Here is a 20,199-nt window from a genome sequence, read left to right as displayed (position 1 = left end):
ACCAAGCCTTTATCTACGGGCCAAGATCGTTGCACAGTCTTGAATGGCAAGGGGTTGTGCTTGATGGCAGTTTTCAGTGTTTAGCATTGAAATTATCCACTGAGTATGGAAAGGTTGTGCAACCTCTATTTCTTCTTCCTCTGAGATAAGGGCAATTCTCATATGCCACTAAATACATGTTAAACAGAAAAGTATACTTCGTGAGCATGGGAACACCAGGACGGGAAAGCAACATTCATTGAATTTCTGCCCAATGTGCTGATGTAGTAGATGTGTGTTCTTAGGTCAGAGAGCTTCTCATTCTGAATCTACTACCAGATGTAAGTCTCTCCCTCCCCCAGGGCACCCATCACTCATGCACAATGCTTTGATTATATAGGAAGGGGGAATGTAATGAAATCCACAAGCCTGCCTCTTGCTTGACTCTTCCTAATTTAGCCAAATCATGCTAAGAAAATAGGAGTTAAGGGGCCCGTTGCGAAAAATAGGGGTGCTGGATTTCCTGCCCACCCCCACCCACCCCAAATCATCTGTAATTTGAACTCTGTTCCACGCAAAAGGATCTGGCAGGAGATTGTTTCCTCTCACTCTGAGCCAAATAACTTGCCCCATGATAAAAATCATATTCATGTCCCTTAGCAATTTCCAGCTGGAAGTTGCACCATGTGTTGTGTGTGTTGCATACTTCTGGCTTGTGTGTCTTGTTCCGTTCTTCCCCCTCCTGATATTCAGAAGGCAGAAGTGAGGGACCACTCTTTTGGTAGTAGTTTGCTTGATGGTAGTTTGCTTTCCTCACACTGATGGCTTTTGCAGAGAGACAGGCCAGCCAGTTCCAGATACTAGCTCAGCATAGGGGTGAACAAAACAACAGGAAAGGGGAGGCAAAGATGTTAGTCTCTGCAGAGAAGAACAGGAAAGTTCACCTGTTGTCTGTGGGTCTCAAGGATCTTTGGGGGAAATTGGACTGTACTACAGTACCTTGTAGGTAAATAGCCCTACAGCTACACATCACACAGGTATGTACTGTGTGGCATGCATACATTTTCTTACCCAAGTAAGAAAAGCTCAGCTCATACATCTCATTCACACCTGTACGACATTGATACCCCTGATGTATGAACTGAATGCTCCAGACACTGGAGCAGATATCCAGTATGATCATATATAGATGAGGGGCAGCACAGACATATGTTTCATTACTCACCTGCACATACATATAAGCAATAAAGTCTCCTTTGAGCTGAGCTCAAGTCCTGGTGACTTCCTGGCCATAGCAATACAGATTTTTGGCAATCACACAGGGGACCTTTCTTGGTACCGTCTTCCAAGATCTTGTTTTAAATTCCAGTCTAGTCTGTAGCCCTGAAATTTCCTGGTGGTCTCCCATTCAAATACTAATCAGCTACTTAGCTTTTTTTGAGATTAGCCAAGGTTGGCTAGGTGCTGCCCCCTCACTGGATGTACTCACATGTAACACCTGAAACAAGACAATTCTTCCTGGTCAGCTGCCATTTTGGAAAATATAAAGTTCTATGGTTTCCGGTTCGAACTTTCTAGAAACTCCAGCCAGCATTTCCAGCTCTGGAGGATGAGGGGTATTATAGTCCAGGCACATCTACAGATTCGGGAAGGTTAGGATAAGTGCTGCTGCCCTGACATATCATATCCATCTCCTTTTGCCAGTTCTACTGAGGTATAAGAATGTAGCATTGAAATTGGCTTTCTGGAACTACTATAGCCAGAACAGGGATTGTTATGCACATGGACTAGATGTCTTTGTAGAAGCTTGAAGAAAACATACTTCTTCCTTCCAGGATGGTGTGTGCGTGTGTCATGTGATCTAAGGTTTCTAGGATGGTCATGGGAACAGCTACAAGTTGTTAGTAGAGAGAGGTCAAATAATATGCATTAGCTCATGAAATCAGCTTTAGTTGATGATATCTCACCCTGACGTATTCTGTTTTCCATATAAAGGGAAGGGAGAATTCAGTTTCAAGTCCTTCTAAGGGAGATTCAAATTTGGTATTTCCTTTTTCATTTTGCTCAGCATTTTAGCCCTGTCTGGAAGCCCTCAGGCATTTTGAGCCTTCTAGGCAAAAACTTCCTAGATAACAGGAAAGTTGGAGGCTGAGGTGCAGCGCCATTAGGCCCAGATGGACTGAGACACTTTGTGTAAAATCAGGCCTCTCCAACAGATGCAGGCTTTACGTTTCATTGCAATCCTGTTTGGGACGTTGGAAAGAAATCCCAGCGTGGGATGTCAAGGGGAGCAGGTGAGGCTGGCCAGGGAAGAACAGCAAGATTGCAGGACAACAGAAACGAGTCAGAGAATTACCACCCCACTTCTCAGAAACAAAGGCTTCCCTGTCTCAAGATGTGTTTCTTTCTCACACACAGACATGCACACATCTCTTTGGGGGCTAGCCAGACAGGCTGCTTGCTGGAAACTCTCCTGGCTAGTGACGTGGGGGAACTGGAGGGGCAGCAGACACCAAGGCCCATGAGTCGGACCCAGAGCTGAGATCATTTCCCCAGCTCTGGGCTGGCGGAGGGGGGGTGAGGAATGTGGCATGTGAGGCACAGGATCCACGCATGGTGGGTACGTGGCCTCTTGCCCTGTGGCAGGGACCTCACTCAGTAGCAGTGTTGTGCTGACTCCCTTGGGCTGGTTGGGCTTCATGCACAACCCCTCATTTTTTCCCATTCCTGCACACTCCCCCCCCCCCCTTTCCCGTCCTGACTGTAACGAGAAGCAGATGTGAGCGAGCAGTCCAAACCCAGCACAGGAGGGAGGAGGGTGGCCAAGCAGGAACTGAGACTGCAGAAAATCCCCATTTCGAAAGGGGCTGGCTGGTGGAGGGGATGTTCAGAGGGCCAAGGCCAACCCAGGGGTGAGGGAGCCAGCGGTTGGGCAGAGAGCAGGGAAGCCCAGGATAGGGTAGGCTTGGAGGGGGGGGACAGGGTGCTGAGCTGCCAGGCAGGAAGTTGGGGGGAGTGAGCAAGCCAGCTCTGGGAAGTTTGCAAAGCTGTCAGTGTGTGAGGAGTGAGCGGCTTCACGGAGCCCTCTCAGGCTGAGCGTCAGGGAGAGGGCCAGAAAGGAAGGAAGACTCCTACTCTGCCATCGCCACTGACCCTGCTGCCAAGGCCGAGGGGCCCAGGCCATGTGCAGCTGACCCAGGGGCCCAGGGAGAGGAGGACCACCAAGAACTGGGAATGGCCGGCCCTGGGGTCACTGCATGGCTCTGCATTTGGTGGGGTCTCCTGGCCAGGGAGGTCTGGGGCATGAACTACCCTCCCAGGTACAATCTGTACACAGGAAACAACCTGCCTTTCACGCAGCTCCAAGGGACGGCACAAGCAACCAATGGCGCCCGGGTGGCCAGTCGCCACAGGTAAGGCAGCTGACTCTCTACAGACCATGGCTGGGGCAAAATCAAGCCGTCTGGATATGGGTCCTCCAGAAAGAAATAGAAGGGCAAAAGGAAGGAAGTCAGACTTTCACAGGCGTAAAACGCTTCTACGTCTGAGCTTCTGGGAAGCTGGTTATTGCCACCGGCCTGAGGGGAGGGCACTGGAAAAGACAATTTTTATGTTCCTATGAGGTTTAAAGGATATGGAGGAGACCCCGGAGCTGGTTAGAAGAGGATGGAGGGCTGGAAAAGGCCCCACTAGAGAAGAGTCTTATTTGCTTAAGTATGGTATATTTAGATGTGGCTGGCTGCCCATCGTAGCAGTGGCAAATCTACATTGCATGTGATTGAAGGTTTAAAAGTACCCATTGCTTATCCCACCATGGGGTTTGGAGAGAAAAAATTGGGCTCACACTATGTCAGTTTTAAATTTTAAATCTGAATAGAGGCAAGCCACGAATAGCCTCATAATCTATTGCTTTTTAATGTAATGGACTTTATGGGCTGTTATATTATATGTTGTTATGAATGATTATACACTGGCTTGAAGTCCCAAGAAAGATGCCTGACAGTGAACATGGAAAAGAGGTGGTGACAATGGTGTTTCCATAGCAACACACTTCAATCCCTGTCCATGTGCTTATCTTTCCCAACAGAAGGTGGAAAGAGGCTCTGGATGCAAATTAAGGGCTGGGGACTATCTCGTGCCCAACATGATCCAAAACAATTGGCCTAGCTACCCACCCCATCAGCTTCCTCTTTTGTTTGGGGTAGTGGTCTTTTCCCACAGATGTGGGGTGAGTGTGGATGCGTGGGATGGAGAATCCTGTTTGCTAGATGCATTGTAAGCTGTTAATATTTGTGAGAATAAGACTTGGGAATGTGTTGTCTTTATGGAGAAGAGGACTGTGCCTCAAGATGACCACAAAATATTTGTGGGATGTTGAGGAATTAGGATAAACGCTGAAGAATCATATAATGGAAGCAGGAGGCAGCGTTCCTCGGGGTGGCAGAAGGAAATTGCTGCTTTCTTCAGTACTTCAGAATCTTTCTTAAGCTAATGTGGGGAAGGATGGGGTGGAGTAGGGAGGCAAAAGCAAAACTAGTTGGGGTTTGAATGGATGTTGCTTTTTAAAGGGGGAATTAGATTCCAAGGTAAATTTGCAGCTGGTTTGGGAAATAGGAACAGCATTGTACAGAGGCAGAAAGAAAGGGGCTCCAGAAACTGGTAACAAGAAATGGAATTTGGCAAGAGTTGTAGATTAGAGGAGAAAAGCAAAGTAATATAAGATTTCTTCATTCATACAATCGCCCTTCACTTCCTCCTCCCATCTTAAATGCTCCATAATTTGTCCAGAATAGGGCCTAACTTTTTCCTAGTTAGGCCTCTTCTCGTGGGCTGGTTTTGGAGGTCTGTAGAATATTTATTTGTTGTTAGATTTATAGGCAGTTCTTCAGCCACACATCTATTGCAGTTTATAACAACCAAGAGTAAAATCATCCATTATGAAAACGTACTGAATCAGTGCACAAACATTACACAAAAATAGCAGCCAGACAGAAACAACATATTATCTCAGATCTCCAAAGGCTGTCAAAACCAATGAGTTTTGCCATCTGCTGGAAATTCCCAACAGAATGGGGCCTTCTGGCGGCTCTCTGTGGAGGCACAAATGTTCAGCACCAGATAATGGAAAAAGGCTCGTACATGCTGAAGTCTGATTTGAACTGATCCTGTTCAAAATCTTGCCATAGTAATTATAGTTCAGGAAAGATTCTCAACACAATATTAGAAGATCAATTCATTTATATGAATTCCTTTCTCAAGTTGACCATGGCATGCAGGAAATACCTAAACTTCCTCTGTGAGGATGGTGAATCTGATAAGTGAACTGGGCAAACATTAACCAGTAGGAAAGTAACTTGTTAGTTCAGACTAATCTTTTCCAATAATGAAGAGAGGCATCCCTACCTGGCCTTTGACCTGCCTTTTTTTTTTTTTAGCAGAATCTCTCTGCTCAGGTTGCGCTCCTCCTTGATTAAAGGCCATTAGGCCTTAAGGCTCTGTCCAAGCAAAGTGAAAAGCATTCTTGAGGCAATTCACCTGGACCCAGCATGTACTGCAACTTGGGTCTTGGTGGCAAGGAAAGTAAACAAGCAGGGAGTTAGGATTCCTTCATTAAGTGCATTCCCAAGAGACAAAAGAAGAAGGAATTGCTCTGGTGCCATTTCTTCTGTCAGTCAATATTTGAGGGGTTCACTAGTATATTACAGTAGCGGGAGATAATACATTTTCTCTCACTAGGGCAGTGGGATTCCGCAGATCATGATCAACCTACAGTGTATCTGCCAGCCCACTGGGCACATGTCTATCTAATCTGTCAGATTTTTACACTGCCATAATCATATGATTCTCAGTAGTCTAATCACAGAAGAGGACATTAGAAGCATTGTTCTACTCAAACACCCCAGTCAGTACATGATTCCTTAGAGCCTTTCTGACTATCTCCCCTCTGCCTGAAGATCTCCACTGAAAGAGAACTCATTATTTTGTGTGACAGCCTGTTCCATTGGCTGATAACACATATAGTCAGGAAGTTTCTCCTAACATAAAGACTGAACTCCTTCTTGTAATTTTAACCCATTGGTTCTGGTCTTGCCTTCTGGGGCAATAGAAAATAAATCTATTCCTTTTTCTTGTGACAGCTGCTCGGATAATTGATGACTTCTGTCATTTGTCCCTTCAGACTTTTGCTTTTTTCTGTCCAGATTCTTTTGCTGCTCATCTTAGGGCTGAATGTTTATGAAGATTCTCAGTCATCCAGGTCATGGTTGTCCCAAAGGTGCTTTTTCAAAAGGCAACTGGACTTTCTTTTTCCTTGAAGACATTTCACTTCTCATCCAAGATGCTTCTTCAGTTCTGACTGAATGGTAGAGGATGGAAGAATTTATATTCCTTGAAATTATCTGGTTATCAGCACTCTTTCTGAGAGTTGTTGAGGTTACTTGGAGGTTGATCTGCGCCCTCAAAGTCATCTGAGTAGTTTAAATGGGTCCTTCAACATTCAGTCAGAACCAAAGAGCCTTCTTGAATAAAAAGCTAAACGTCTTCAAGGAAAAACAAAAGTCCAGTTGCCTTCTGAAACAGCCCCCTTGAGACATCATAGGATTGGTCTGGATTTCAGACCCTTTACGGTTCCCAGTAGCCCTCATCTGATCTTGCTCCAACGTGTCATTGTCTTTTTGAACTATGGTACCCACCTCTCCAAATCAAGTCTGTGGAAAGGAATAATTATTTCCTATGATTTGAATTCTATACTTGTAGTAATGTAACGTAAGCTAGCCTTTTTAGCAGCTGCATCACATTGTTGGCTCAACGTGGTCAATAGCAACAGACTCTTTTCAGAGGTTCTATTTAAGAGCCAAGTTTCCCCCATCCTATGTTGTCTTTGCATAGACATCCCCCCAGCTGGTAGCTCAGCACCAGGTTTCTCCACTCAGTACCTTTTTTGGTCTTTATCAAAGTCTCTTTGTTTAAAGCAACAATAGCAACAATGAAGAAGGGATTCTTAGTTTAAATTAACATCAAAGTGTGCCTAGGCACATCTGCCTCTGGCTTTCACTTGAATCCCATGATTTGTTTTGGGGATTTATTTAAAACAAGCATTAAAATTTAAGGCCCCTCTCAGGTCACTTTATAAAAAAGATGTTGAGACTCTAGAAAAAGTGCAAAGAAGAACAACCAGGATGATTAGGGGATTGGAGACTAAAACATACAATGAACGGTTGCAGGAACTGGGGCTTGGCTAGTCTAGTAAAGAGAAGGACAGGGGAGACATGATAGCGGTCTTCCAATATTTGAGGGGCTGCCACAGGGAAGAAGGGGTCAAGCTATTTTCTAAAGCTCCTGTAGGCCAGACAAGGAACAATGGATGGAAACTGAACAAGGAGATATTTAACCTGGAAACAAGGAGAAACTTTCTGACAGTGAGAACAATCAACCAGTGGAACAGGTTGTCCTTGGAAGTTGTGGAAGCGCCATCACTTGAGACTTTCAATAAGAGATTAGACTGCCATTTGTCTGAAATGATGTAGGGCATCCCACTTGGGCAGGGGGTTGGACTAGATGACCTGTAAGGTCCCTTACAACTCTGATTATCTGTTATCTGTTAAGTCCTCATCCTCTCTCTCGAAGCTGAATCTTGTGCCAAATATGTCAAAGCAATGTGGAGTAGGCAGGAGTTAGAAACATGCTGCTCAGAGAATCTCCCTGAAAATGAAGCCATGTAGCTCCTGGCCTCAGACCTGAATTAGAACATCTCTCATACGTGGGAATCTGGAAGTGAGATAAATTTTGGGCTTCGCTACTGCTAGCTGTGCAAGTAGACTGACTGCATGGGCTGGAATCAATAAATAATTCATCTGTAGATCAACCAACCTTCCTTTCTTGCACCATTGCAGGAATTGGTGTTCCTATGTGGTGTCACGGACCATGAGCTGTGTGGTGGAGGATGGAGTCGATACATATGTGAAACCAGATTATCAGCCATGTGTTTGGGGACAACTCCAGTGCCCTCGTGTTGTCATGTGAGTGAGGGGTGAGCAGGGAAAAGGGAACACCTGTGTAAGTCACTGTAGATCTCTTACCGTTCCCAGTCATTGCAGAGCATGTAGAATTGGGGTTTGTACTGAAAACACCGGTAGGGCACATTGGTCCCCTACTCAGCCTCATTGATCCCAGCCTCACTGGCAGGCTGGCTTGCTAGCAGGGTAGAGTAAGAGGTCATGACTTCTCTGGGCAAATGGAGAAGAGAGGCTGGATCCCTGTGGCTGTTGCCTGGCGTGTGCCCAGTCCATCAGGGAAATGCACTGATCCCAGTGCCAACAAAAATTAATGGGCAGTGCACATGGAAGTGATCTACTGCCTCCTAGTGGTGATCTTTTGAATTGCAGCATTTTTTTTTTTACTTCCCAGCGTACTGTAGACCAGGGGTCTCCAACCTTGGCAACTTGTGGACTTCAACTGCTGGCTGAGGAATTCTGGTAGTCGAAGTCCACAAGTCTTCAAGTTGCCAAGGTTGGAGACCCCTGCTATAGACTACATCTGAAGGATTTCTGGTGATCTCCTACTTAAGCATCAAAGCAGGTTTGACCCTGTTTAGCTTTTGTAGATAAGCCATTGTTAAACCTATTTGTCCAGAAAGAACGACCAATGCTTGTTCAATCTAGAAAAGCTTTTAGTTTTTTCTGAGGAGCTCTGACTGTCCATGGGAGAAAAGAAATGCTAGAGAGAACCACCTCACCCTAAGAAGGGAAATATGTGATTCTAGCAGTTTGCTTACCAGCTGCCTGCCAAGAATATTATTACTTCTCCAAGCAAATAGCTAACCCCAAAAAGATCCCTGCTCCCTTTCTTGCTCCAGGCACAAATCCTCTTAGCTCTTCCTTCTACCTGACAGATACCGGAGTTTTGTGCGCCCACGCTATAAGGTGGCCTACAAGATGGTCTCAGACTTGGAGTGGCGCTGCTGCCCTGGCTATTCAGGTGATGACTGTGCTGAAAGCGGGACACTCCTTACTACCAACCGACCACGACCTCAGCCTGGTCGACCCAACCTATCCGGCTTTGGCAATCCACTCAGTGGTGGAGAAGGTAAACCGAAAAGATGTAAACAGGGGTGGGATTCAAATTTCTTAACAATCAGTTCTGTGGCCGTGGCCTAATTTGGGGGTGTGGCTTGGTGGTCACGTGACTGGCTGGGAGTGGCTTGTATGTAAATATTGTAAATATTTATGTAAATATTGAATTTTTTATTTAAAAAAGAGCAACTTTTACCCAAAATCAGGCAAAGCAGGAAGGCAGATTGATTTGCTCACAGAATCACAGATTCACTCAGAGATCTACCATTCTGCAATCTATTGCCTGAGTCTGCACTGAAAAATAGAAGCTTCAGTCCTAAGAAAGGTTCAGGTCTGCTTTTAGATTAGCTAGAAAGCAAGAAATCCAACTATTTCCTACTTTCTAACTAATCTAAATCTCCCGGCACAGCAGAACAGCAACTTACCAAAGGCAGGTAAGTTGGATGGTGTGCATGCCAGGTAAGGAGTGAGTGGGTGGGGTGGGGCGGGGCAAGCCAGTGGAGCGATTGGCCGGTTCTCCGAACTGCGCAGAATCATAACAACCGGTTCTATAGAACCAGACCAACCAGGTAGAATCCCACCCCTGGGTATAAACCAAAACAGTGTAAATAAAGTTTCCAGTTTGCTGCGGTGGTATGATTGGTATCTTTTTTTTAAAATCTACATTCTTCCCCTTGTGTGATAGCTCCCCCCACCCCACCCTGTGGTTTTCCTAAGATAAAAGAAAAACTCCGAGATGAGGAAGGCAGGGAGGCAAAGCATAGCTATGAATGTGATTAGCACATGCAAATGTATGCATATGGAGCACAAATCCTAGCATTTTGCCAGCTTCCTAAGAGATTGACTCTTTTAAAGATTGCCTTTTGAAAGATTGGTGGTTGCTCTGGCTTTCATTAACTTGGCAATCTTGCAGCACATCTTCACAGATTCTCACTTCGTTGGCACCCAGCACCGGGAACTCCTCGCTCTTGGTTTCCCCTGCCAGAAAGCTCCTCCCAGATTTTCTCAGCCTAAATGTACATTAGCATGAATTTGATCCCTTGCATTGGGTGTTTTCCCATGCTTCTTACCCCTAGGAGAATCTCCATGAAATTGTCAAGAGGAGATGAAGAGCAGTGGAGCTCTTCCATCTTTAACGGGGAAAGAGGAGGCGTTTTAGCTGGGCTCCTTTTCTCACCCTCCGTGACAAGCTGCACCTGTCAAACCTCTTTCACAAGGATTACAATCTACCAGTATCTTTGCAGCTGCTCATTGTTGAAGGCGGCTGATGGGAAGATAAGTGCCAGATGTGGGGAGATACAGTCTCTTACAAGATTATTTTAAAGAGGCTTAAGAAGATGGATTTAAAGAGGATTCAATAAATTCATGGAGAGAAGAGATATCCTTAAGTTTTTCTTTATTCAAATGCAAGGGATTTCGGAAGACCAGATGTTCGAGGCAAGCTATAGGGGAAGCCACCATCAGCTTCTTAGAAATACTGGCCCATTACTACAGGAAGAAATAATGCTGAGAGGGCGCTTGGGGCATAATCCAGCAAAATTTTGTATTCTGTGGTTGCCCGTTACTTAGTCATGTTGAAAAAAGTTATTAATCTTTACTTTTCTTCAGATTAACTTCCAGGAAGGAACTTTTTTTTCATTAGGGTAGAATAATTTTATTATAGAGTAACTTAAAATTATATGTTGCCCTGACTAATTAATAAAATTGTATTGTCCTCATTGGTGATTATGATGAAAACATTTTGGTTGATGAATAGCCCATGGCATGTTTCTCACTGATGCTGCCTAGAATGGCTTAAACATGAGATGGGTAGCATATAAATGCAATAAATAATAGAATCATACTAAAATATTCCCATCTTATAATTACTGATAAAATCTGGTTTCATTGCATTAACCTGGTTCTCCAAAATTGGGGTGAGGGGTGGGAAGACAATAATATCAACACCTCATGGTTCTGTGTCATTCTATTTGGTGGGGAGGTTTTTACATTATACACAGGACTGGTGTAGCGTGATATCAAAGAGCATCGAGATGCCAATGAAAACTGCATGTAAGGAAAAGGCTTGTTTGATTTGTGTAAAAATATTCCAAGAATCAACAGCCCATTTTAAGCTTTTCTTAATGCAATTTTGGTTTCAGGAAAACAATCTAAGCTTGTTTGATTTGTGTAAAAATATTCCAAGAATCAACAGCCCATTTTAAGCTTTTCTTAATGCAATTTTGGTTTCAGGAAAAAACAATCTAAGCATTTACTTAATTCACAGGCCCTTCCAGCTACCTTTCCTAGTCTGGAGTCCTTGGTGCTCTCTGTGCTTGGTTGGTTGTTTTGCAGATGATTCATTATTCAACTAGGTAACACCAGGGCAACGAATGTGAGTTTGCTCTGCTTAGCAGACACAGTGAAACACCTGCAAGCAAAGAGCCGAGCACCAAGGATTCCACTGCTTGACCCTGAACTACATATATTCTTTTCTATTGGTTTTTTTCCCCAATATAGGGCATCTCAAATAGAAGAGTTGGATTAAACTTCCATCATGGCTTGGTCATTGGTGTTATACATGCTGCCCTCCAACAAGAGGAGGGGAAGCAGGTTCAGGGAGGCTGTCTTAAGAGTTAAGCAAGCCACTCAAGTTGATACATTCAAGCCAAAGCGACCTGATGCATTTTTCAATCTCTCTGATTAGGACACCGGGACTCGGCGAAAGTCCAACAACTGGAAGAAAAAGTGCAGAGCCTGACCAAGCAACTGCAAGACTTGCAGTCCACCATGCAGGCCAACAACGCCAAGCTGACCGAAGACGTGCGCCGGGCAGTGGAGACCTCCTTGAACGGCAAGCAGCAGCCAGCAGATGCCGCCGCACACCCGGAGATGAAGGAAACCCTCAACGAGATCCAGCGCCACTTACAGCGTCTTGACAACCGCATCACCAACCATGAGAATGGGCGAGGTGCAGGCGGTGGCGGTGGCAGGACAGACGTCCGAGGCGAGGTCCTGCGGGAGGTGGAGCGGCGCTTGCAGGACTCCTGTGCCTCCTGTCTGACCAGCGTGGAGGGGCTGAGGCGGCAGCAAGCCGAGGACCACGACCGACTGCAAGCTCTGGAGAAGTTGGTCTCATCCCTGGACCAGCGGAACCGCGAATCCGTGAGCGCCATCCAGCAGCATGTGAACCGCCTGGCCGAGCAGCTGCCCAAGGCGTGCTGCCCTCAGCTGGAAAGCCGGGTGGGTGAGCTGGAGCACGGCTTGGAAACAGTCTCCAAGTCGGTAGCTGCGCTGAATGAGCATGCGGGAGGCTGGCCGGAGCCCTCGGCCCAGCCGCAAGCACCCTGGAGCGTGGACAGGCGAATGACCGAGGTGGAGAGCCGCGTCAACACCACACAGCGCAGCCTCTTGGAGCACCTGGAGGACCTGCAGGTCATGTTGCATGGAGCGGGTGACCGGCTCGGCCGGGCCGAGAGGCAGCTAGACTTCCTCTTCTCGCGGCTGAATGATTTCCAGAGCCACGTGGGACGAGCTCTGGCCAACCTGTCACGGGACCTCAGCGGGCTGAAAGACAGTAGCCTGCAGCAGCAGGGGGCACTGGAGCGGGTCCGCGTCTCCGTTCATGCCTGCACCCAGATCTGCACCGAACCGGGCAACCAGGACTCGCAGATCAGCAACATCTTAAGCGACCTGGAGCGGCGCGTGCTTGACAATGAGGGCCAACTGCGCTTGCTGGGCTCCAGCCTCCACCAGCTGGATGTGTCAGGGAAATTGCGGAACTTGCAAGGCCTGGTGGGGGCAAACAGCGAAGCCCTTGGCAAGCTGGCCGGAGAAATTGGTGAGCTGGAGAACCGGGTCGTGATTTCCATGAGCGCGGGGCCACCGGATTTAATCCGTTATTCCAATCGCACCAACAAGCGCTTGGATCAATTGGAGCAAGGAGTCGAGAGGTTGGAACACCATCCCTGCGGTCAGAGCTGCTCCCAGCTATGGGGAGAAATGGTGCAGCTCAGGGAGCAGGTGGAAGCCTGTCAAACAGCCTGCCGGCCAATGGGGGAAAAGCCAGAATTGGGCACGGAGCAAGGGGAGACTTCCAAACCTCTGGATGGCTTCAGCGTGATTGGAGGCAGCTCTAGCATCCACCTCCAGTCTTTGCAGGGAGAGCTCTCGGAGGTGATCTTGGGCTTCAGCTCGCTCAATGAGACCCTGGCTGGGCTGCAGGCTACAGTGGAGAAGCATGAAACCGACATCCATGAACTGGGCACCACTAAGGATCGCATCATCACAGAGATCAACCGCGTGCAGCAGGAGGTGACGGAGCATGTGGGTGAGAGTGACGTGCGCTTACAAGACCTGGGGCACAAGGTTCAGCGGTTCAGCGGCACCCTACAAGTGGAGGCATCGGACTGCCGGAGGGCCTCTGGAGGTCTGGCGGAGCGACTGACTAAGCTGGAAGGCACCTGTGAACGACTGGACCAGGTCTCGGGGAGCTTGCGCAAGATCAAGGAAGGGCTGAACAAGCACATCTCGGCTTTGTGGGGCTGCATTCACGAGGTGAATGGGACTCTGCGCAGCCACGGAGCCTTATTAGAGAAGATCCACGGTGGCCAGTTGAGCACCATCCACCGCCACCTCAGCACTCTCAATGGCTCCCTTCACACCCTGAAGGGTCAGCTGCATGACCTCACACTGCAGGACCTCACAGGTACTTTTACCAGCTGCAGTGGGGAGAGGTGGACTAAGAGGAGGAGGAGGGTTTCATCTGAGGTAGGAATCAAGGTTGGCATAGTCCAGGTATGTTCAGACTATTGCAGTGTAAATTCAGCGCCAGAAAAGTAAACACAGATGACTGATGCTTCATTTAACTTCTTTAGAAGCATATAAAGTAAATTTTACAATACCACTTGTAGATTTCTCCAACGTGGAGAAAAGTCAAACAGAAGCAGACATGTTATAGGTTCAGAGCAGAACAGCAACTCAGGAGTTAAGAAACAGACATCAGTTTCACTTTTAGTTCATTAGGCAAGCAAGCAAGTTAGTTTCTCTTTCACTTTAGAGCTGAGCACAGAACAGAGATCAACCATGCCGAGTTTCTCTCTTTAAGTTTCAGCTCTCATTGGCTGTCCTTGTTACTAAGCTCTATTCCAATTCATGAATATACTTTGACAAGGTACGACCACAATGGAGCCCAATGTTGTTGTTTTTTGGGGGGAGGTTAAATGAGACATTTGTTAAGTTTTGCCCCATTTTACGACTTTCCCCCCCAAAGTTGTTAAGTGAATCACGGCAACTGTTCAGTTAGTTACATGGGTGATGAAGTGAATCTGGTTTCTCCCATTGATTTTGTTTGTCAGAAGATTGCACCCCGGGACACTGAGGCCATCATAAATATGAGTTAGTTCCAAGCTTCTGAATTTTGATCAAGTGACATGGGGATATATTGCAATGGTCATAAATGTGAAAAACAGTCGTAAGTCACTTTTTTCAGTGCCAATGTAACTTTATAAACGGTTGCTAAATGCATTGTTGTAAGGCGAGGACTATCTGTATATCCTGACCACCTTTCCCTTTCTTATGAGGTACCATCTAGAACAGTGTTCTGACCCAACCTGTTTCCAAGAGAGCAAACACAAGACAAAGGTAGTAGCCCCCACCTTTTAAGGTTTCATCCACAAATTCTGTTTATTCACAGATAAAAGGTGTTTCCAACTAATTAGCTCCAACAAGAAAGAGCCTTGCCAAGTTATTTTTCAAGGCTGCCAAAAACCCACAGATAAGAAATAATTTACAAGAGTTTTCAAATACTAACTATAATGTCCACGAGGCTGAGTTTCAGAGCGTCTTTGCCTTCTGCAAAGAACGCTTCTTCAAATCTGGCTTTTATCCTCTTGAGGGAGGGGCCGTTACCTTGCAGGCTTACTCCCGAGTCGCCCATGCTGCTGTAACTCCTCTCTCCTATGAGCAATCCTACGTGTACACGCACTTAGCACAAGCTCCTCAGGAACCTCCTCATCACTGCTGCCAGCCCCCACAATCTCTGAAGGCAGCAGTCCACTCCCTAATGGTCCTGGCCCCTCATCTGAGTCCTCGCTCTCCTCCACCGTCCGCACCTGCTGCCAGCTAAGCTGGCTGAGGAACTCTGGGAGTTGAAGTCCGCAAGTCTTAAAATTGCCAAGGTTGGAGACCCCTGATTCTAGAATGACTGTCCTTTGTTCTAAATTTCAGGCCCTCCAGGTCTTCCAGGTCCCATGGGAAAACAGGGCCCTCCAGGCCTGATGGGACCTCCTGGCAAGGATGGAAAGACTGGCATAGAGGGACCTCCAGGTGAGAAACTTAAGTTCAATTACTCTTGGTGTTGTAGCCTGAACTTTTAATATTCAATGCTCCCAAGAAGATCAGAGCTACTGCTTAGTAAATGCTGTATCTCTTCAAACTCTCTCATTCCCTTTCATTCCACAGTCATCCTTGCCAAATATGTTAGTGATAAGCGTTTCAGGCGCTTCCCCAATTAATAATTTTCAGACAGAAGAAAAACAGCTGCAACAAGTCTAGTTCTTGGATTAAGTGGATGTTCTTACAATGAAATTGAGATTTGGGAGTTTTTTTAATAACGGACAAGGTCCATTATTAATAATGTTCATTAATAATGGACAAGGTCCATAAGCGGTAGGGTAGGCAGAGTTGTATGAGTCAAAAGAAGGAAGGTCTAGATTAGGATGATAATGGGAAGAATTGTACCAGAATACTCTTGTGGGAATACAGTATGCAGAAGTGACAGTTACCAAACCTTCAGCTATGAACTTAACTAGATTTTGCTAAATGTAGCCTTGACACATCTAAGAGCAATCTCTCCTTATTTGACCTGCAGTGTTAACTACCAACACTGTATACCGTAGCAAGTAGGAAGACAATCCTACAATAAGTGCAAGACACTGTAGCTTATCCCATCTCATGGGTATACCTGTTTTCATGTGACTCCTTTTTTTTTTCTTTTGCAGGTTTCCCTGGAAATCAAGGTAATCAAGGCTAGCTAATGAGATGTGGAAGAGAAGTAATTTCTATTCTTGGAGGAAACTGAAGGCTTCAGCCTAGGAAACTGGAACTATTAAGTCCTGTGTTCTATATAGTTTAGAACTGATAGCAAAAGTGCTCTAAAGTCTCTAGCAGAAAAGGGGTTTAGTACCAAACTTGGTTAGTATGGCTTATATGCTTTCCTACTACTGTGCTATGATAGCAATAGCACTTAGACTTATATACCGTTTCACAGTGCTTTAAAGCCCTCTCTAAGCGGTTTACAGAGTCAGCATATTGCCCCCAACAAGCTAGGTCCTCGTTTTACTTCCTTGGAAGGATGGAAGGCTAAGTCAACCTTGAGCCTAGTGAGATTAGAACTGCCAAATTGCAGGCAGCCGGCAGGCAGCAGAAGTAGCCTGCAGTACTGCACTCTAACCACTGCACCACCGTGGCTCTTCCATGATAAATAGAAGTCTCCTTTTCAGACAGTTTCTTTCCCTTGTTTCTGTAATGTGATGGGGTGAGGATGGGGTAACGGAGGAAAGCAGTGGAGAATATTTTCAGGCTGTTGCTTGGATTATAGAAGCTAGAGGAGACCACAATTTTGATTGAGATGTTTCCTATAAACGGACCAATGTGATTAAATTGAAAAGCTGGTAGATTAGGGTAGGGTAGGGTAGGCAGAGAAGAAAAGCAAGTAATAGAAGGTGATTCTTTCTCCTCCCAATTCTCTTGCAGGACCACCAGGTCCACCTGGAAGAATACCCCAAGTCTCCTTCTCAGCAGCTCTGACAACGTGGCATGTCAATACCGGAACCATCATCTTTGACAAGGAGCTGGTGAACGATGGCAATTTCTATGACCCAACTACAGGTCAGTGAATATTAGGTGAAAAGAATGTATGGGATGAGATGGTTGTCATCATAGCATGAAGGAGCCTTCAGCTGGGTCAGACCACTCATTTAGCATCCAATTTCCCATGGAAAGGTAAGAGCCTACCAGATACTTTAGGATGAACCTGAATGCTGCAAACTTTTTTTCACTACAGTGCCTTAGCCACTAAAATTCAGCATGCCATCTTCACAACTGAAGTTGCATATTGCCATTGTGACTATGATCTGCTGTAACAATAAATTTCTGTTTCAGGCTCTTTTTTCTACCAAAGCATCCCTTTGTATCTCTGAAATTAAGACTTTGTCTCCAGCTCCAAATGTGTACTCTGTAAGCTAGGATTAAAGGCAAAAAATCTCTTTCTTTGCCCAATGGCTCTTCTGTCCTTTTCTCCCTTCAGGAATTTTCACAGCTCCTGTTTCTGGCCGCTATCTGGTCAGCGCGATTTTGACCGGGCATAGAGGTGAGAAGATTGAGGCAGTGCTCTCACTTTCCAACAAGGCCATTGCCCGCAGCGACTCAGCTGGATATCAGCCTGAAGGACTGGAGAACAAACCAGTGGCTGAGACCCAACCAAGTGCTGGTGCTTTGGCAGTCTTCACTCTCATTGTTCCAATGGAGTCTGATGAGACCCTCTGTGTGGACCTCGTGTCTGGCCAGCTAGCCCACTCTCCAGATGAGCCACTGACAGTTTTCAGCGCCGCCTTGCTTTATGAGGAAGATTTGGGGGTCCATATGGTTCCTCAATGGGGGTAGGGGGCAACCCAAAGCAGCCCACAGCCCATCAGGAAAAAGGGATAACAAGGAACCCCCAACTTGCACCCCAATAATGTCTCCGTTCTTCCCTTCTGGGCTGGTGTCACCCAGTGACAACTAGGATGGTACAGGTATAGTGAGTGATTAAGGTGTTGGACTAGGACTAGGGAGAAGCAAGGTCAAGTCTTCTCTTAGCCATGGAAATTCATGGGGTGACTTGGGGCCATTTACTCTCTTTCAGGCCAACCTACCTCACAAGGTTGCTTTTGTGGGGATAAAACAACAGGAGTTCCCCATGGAAGCTGCCTTGAACCTTGGTGGAAAGGCAAGGCATACATCTAATAAATAAGTTGGCAGCTTTTGCCACTCCAGAGTTGAAGCTGTCAGCTGAGTTCCTGAGAACTTAAGTAGTCTCAAGCAAACTTTTTGCTAGCCCTTCCTATTTCCCTCCCACCAGCCTCAAGGCATGAACCATGGGGAGATCCTGCCTCTCTAAATCCCTGTAGGCTACTCTATAGGTGTATTAGCACCCTCTGCATTGTCTAGGGCCCAGGATTTGAAAAAGGCAGAAAGTGCAACTGCCTAGAGCAAGAAAACACATTGTCTAGGACAGTGACGGCAAACCTATGACATGCATGTCAAAGCTGACACACCACAACATTTTGAGTAACACAGCAGAGTTTATGCCAACACTCAACAACTGTTCTCAAGAGCACGCCCCATTCTCCTGCAATTTTCAGAGACTATGGAGGCAAGGCAAGACTGAACTTTGCTTTCATACAGCCTCTGGACCCTCCAGAAGTTCAAGTAAGAGGGTCCTGCTCTTACACAGCCTCCCAAGCCTCTGAAAATCACACAAGAACAGGTTGTGCTGTTGTGTGGGTTCTGGAGGCTATGAAAGCCATGGAAGAGCAAAAGCCGCTTCAAATTTGACTGAAGCGAAGTCAGGTAGGCTGCAAGAGCCTGTTAGCAGAAGGAGAACATCCCCTAAAGGTAAGTGGCACATAGCAGCTCTTGAGGAATGTTGGGCCACGGGGCCAGTTCTGCCATAGCCTGAAGCTCTGATGCCTTGGGAACTGCACAAGGTAGTCTTTATTAGCAGCAGTGGTGGTGCTAGGGATGATGTTGAGGCCTGTGCTAATGTTCAGGGTGGCCTAGGTGGGAGTAAGGAATTATTTCTCTTTTCTTTGGTATGTATGGATGTGTGTGTGAGTGAGAGAGAGAGAGAGAGAGAGAGAGAGAGAGGTCAGCCCAAGTCAAGTTAGGTATTTTCTGAAGTTTTGACATGTCGAGCCAAAAGGTTCGCCATCACTGGTCTAGGAACTAGTCCTTCCTTACCTGTCGTGGAATGGGGGGAAGAATCCTTTTTGTTATTTATCTGTGTCTGTCATTCCCCAGAGAAAATGCCCACTGCTCCCCTCTTTTTGCCTCAACAACTGACTTCCTGCTTTGCCCACATTTTCTCACAACCTGAGCTGTCTCTTCTAATCATGTCCTCTGCCAAGCTGCCAAAACCTAGGCTATCTACTTGCTATAGATTTAAGAGCCCTGGATTTCCTCGCCATGAAGCCACTAATTCCTACAATAAGCGAGGAAGAAAAGGTCTTGTGCAGCCATTTTGGCAGAGTTATAAGCAGAAGAAGGTGGTAGATGAATGGAAGAACTCCCACCTCTCTCGGTTGCATCCCTTATGTATATGCTGTATAATGGCTAAACTCAGCTAATGATATAATTATTGAATAAAGTTTTTTTTTTAAAAAAGGATGCATCTTTCTTTTCTTGTGTGGTATGTGTCAAATTCAACCATGTAAGAAAGTTGGGAGGAGGAAGATTACTGAAGGTTTATCTGACTTTGCCCAAGGGAATGTGGTCAATCTGCGGTGAGGTTTTTTTGTAACTGGTGACTAACAATAAAGCTGCTGCTTGAGACAATTCATGCGTGGTTCTGTTGCTTGCTCTTGACATCCCCTGATACAACTGTCTTGGCCAAGTAACCAACCAAATTATGAAATACTTGACCTCCTAAGGTGGGAGTCCTAAGGGCCTCATTAGTGATCTCCTGTGGGTAGGAGGGAAAGGCAGAGCAAAATTTTAGAGTAAGTAAGAGTAAGTAAATATTGCAGCCAGCCTGCCTGGATTGTATAGCAGGAAAGATGTTGGCTCTCTTTAGTAATAAACATGTGCAAGTACAAACATACACATAGAATCTTTTAGTACCATTTTGGGCATGGGCCAATGGGAGAAGGTGCATGTTGTATGAGTCAAATGGTCATTTTTTAGAAGACTGATTAATATTCTTAGTCAAGAACGATTCCAATTGACTAAGAAAACACTGATCTCAAACGAGAACTTTAAAAATCTAGCTGTGTGGAATACTTTCTTGTCAGCCCAGCTGAAGTAAACGGATAATAGCTGAGCAAAAGCATGTATAACAATCACTACCATTAGAATGAGCCCTACCATTAGACAGATTTTTAATATACATGAGTCTGAAATGATTGGTTGC

The 20,199-nt window shown here is 46.0% G+C and overlaps 1 protein-coding gene across 1 annotated transcript; it reads left to right on the top strand.

Annotated features, from left to right (window-relative positions):
* The first annotated feature begins 2,742 nt into the window (after nt 1–2,742).
* On the top strand, nt 2,743–19,629 carry EMILIN1 (elastin microfibril interfacer 1). The gene is made up of 8 exons (XM_026708600.2): nt 2,743–3,392; nt 7,872–7,997; nt 8,870–9,063; nt 11,737–13,737; nt 15,258–15,356; nt 16,031–16,048; nt 16,785–16,919; nt 17,338–19,629. Exons 1-8 carry the CDS (start codon nt 3,214–3,216, stop codon nt 17,691–17,693), a joined length of 3,108 nt encoding a protein of 1,035 aa, XP_026564385.1. The 5' UTR covers nt 2,743–3,213; the 3' UTR covers nt 17,694–19,629.
* The last annotated feature ends 570 nt before the right edge of the window (nt 19,630–20,199 follow it).

The sequence above is a fragment of the Pseudonaja textilis genome, chromosome 1 (assembly GCF_049901715.1).
Source record: "Pseudonaja textilis isolate UNSWEBS1 chromosome 1, rPseTex1.2, whole genome shotgun sequence".
NCBI lineage: Eukaryota > Metazoa > Chordata > Lepidosauria > Squamata > Elapidae > Pseudonaja > Pseudonaja textilis.
Note: the sequence above shows the minus strand (reverse complement) of the source record. Positions and strands in the feature narration are given on the sequence as shown.

Bases quoted from the DNA above. Each gene is read 5' to 3' on its own strand.
- EMILIN1 (XM_026708600.2), top strand. From the start codon at position 3,214: ATGGCCGGCCCTGGGGTCACTGCATGGCTCTGCATTTGGTGGGGTCTC. The intron at 13,738-15,257 runs GTACTTTTACCA...TCTAAATTTCAG, and splicing joins CACACTGCAGGACCTCACAG to GCCCTCCAGGTCTTCCAGGT. The intron at 16,920-17,337 runs GTCAGTGAATAT...TTCTCCCTTCAG, and splicing joins TTTCTATGACCCAACTACAG to GAATTTTCACAGCTCCTGTT.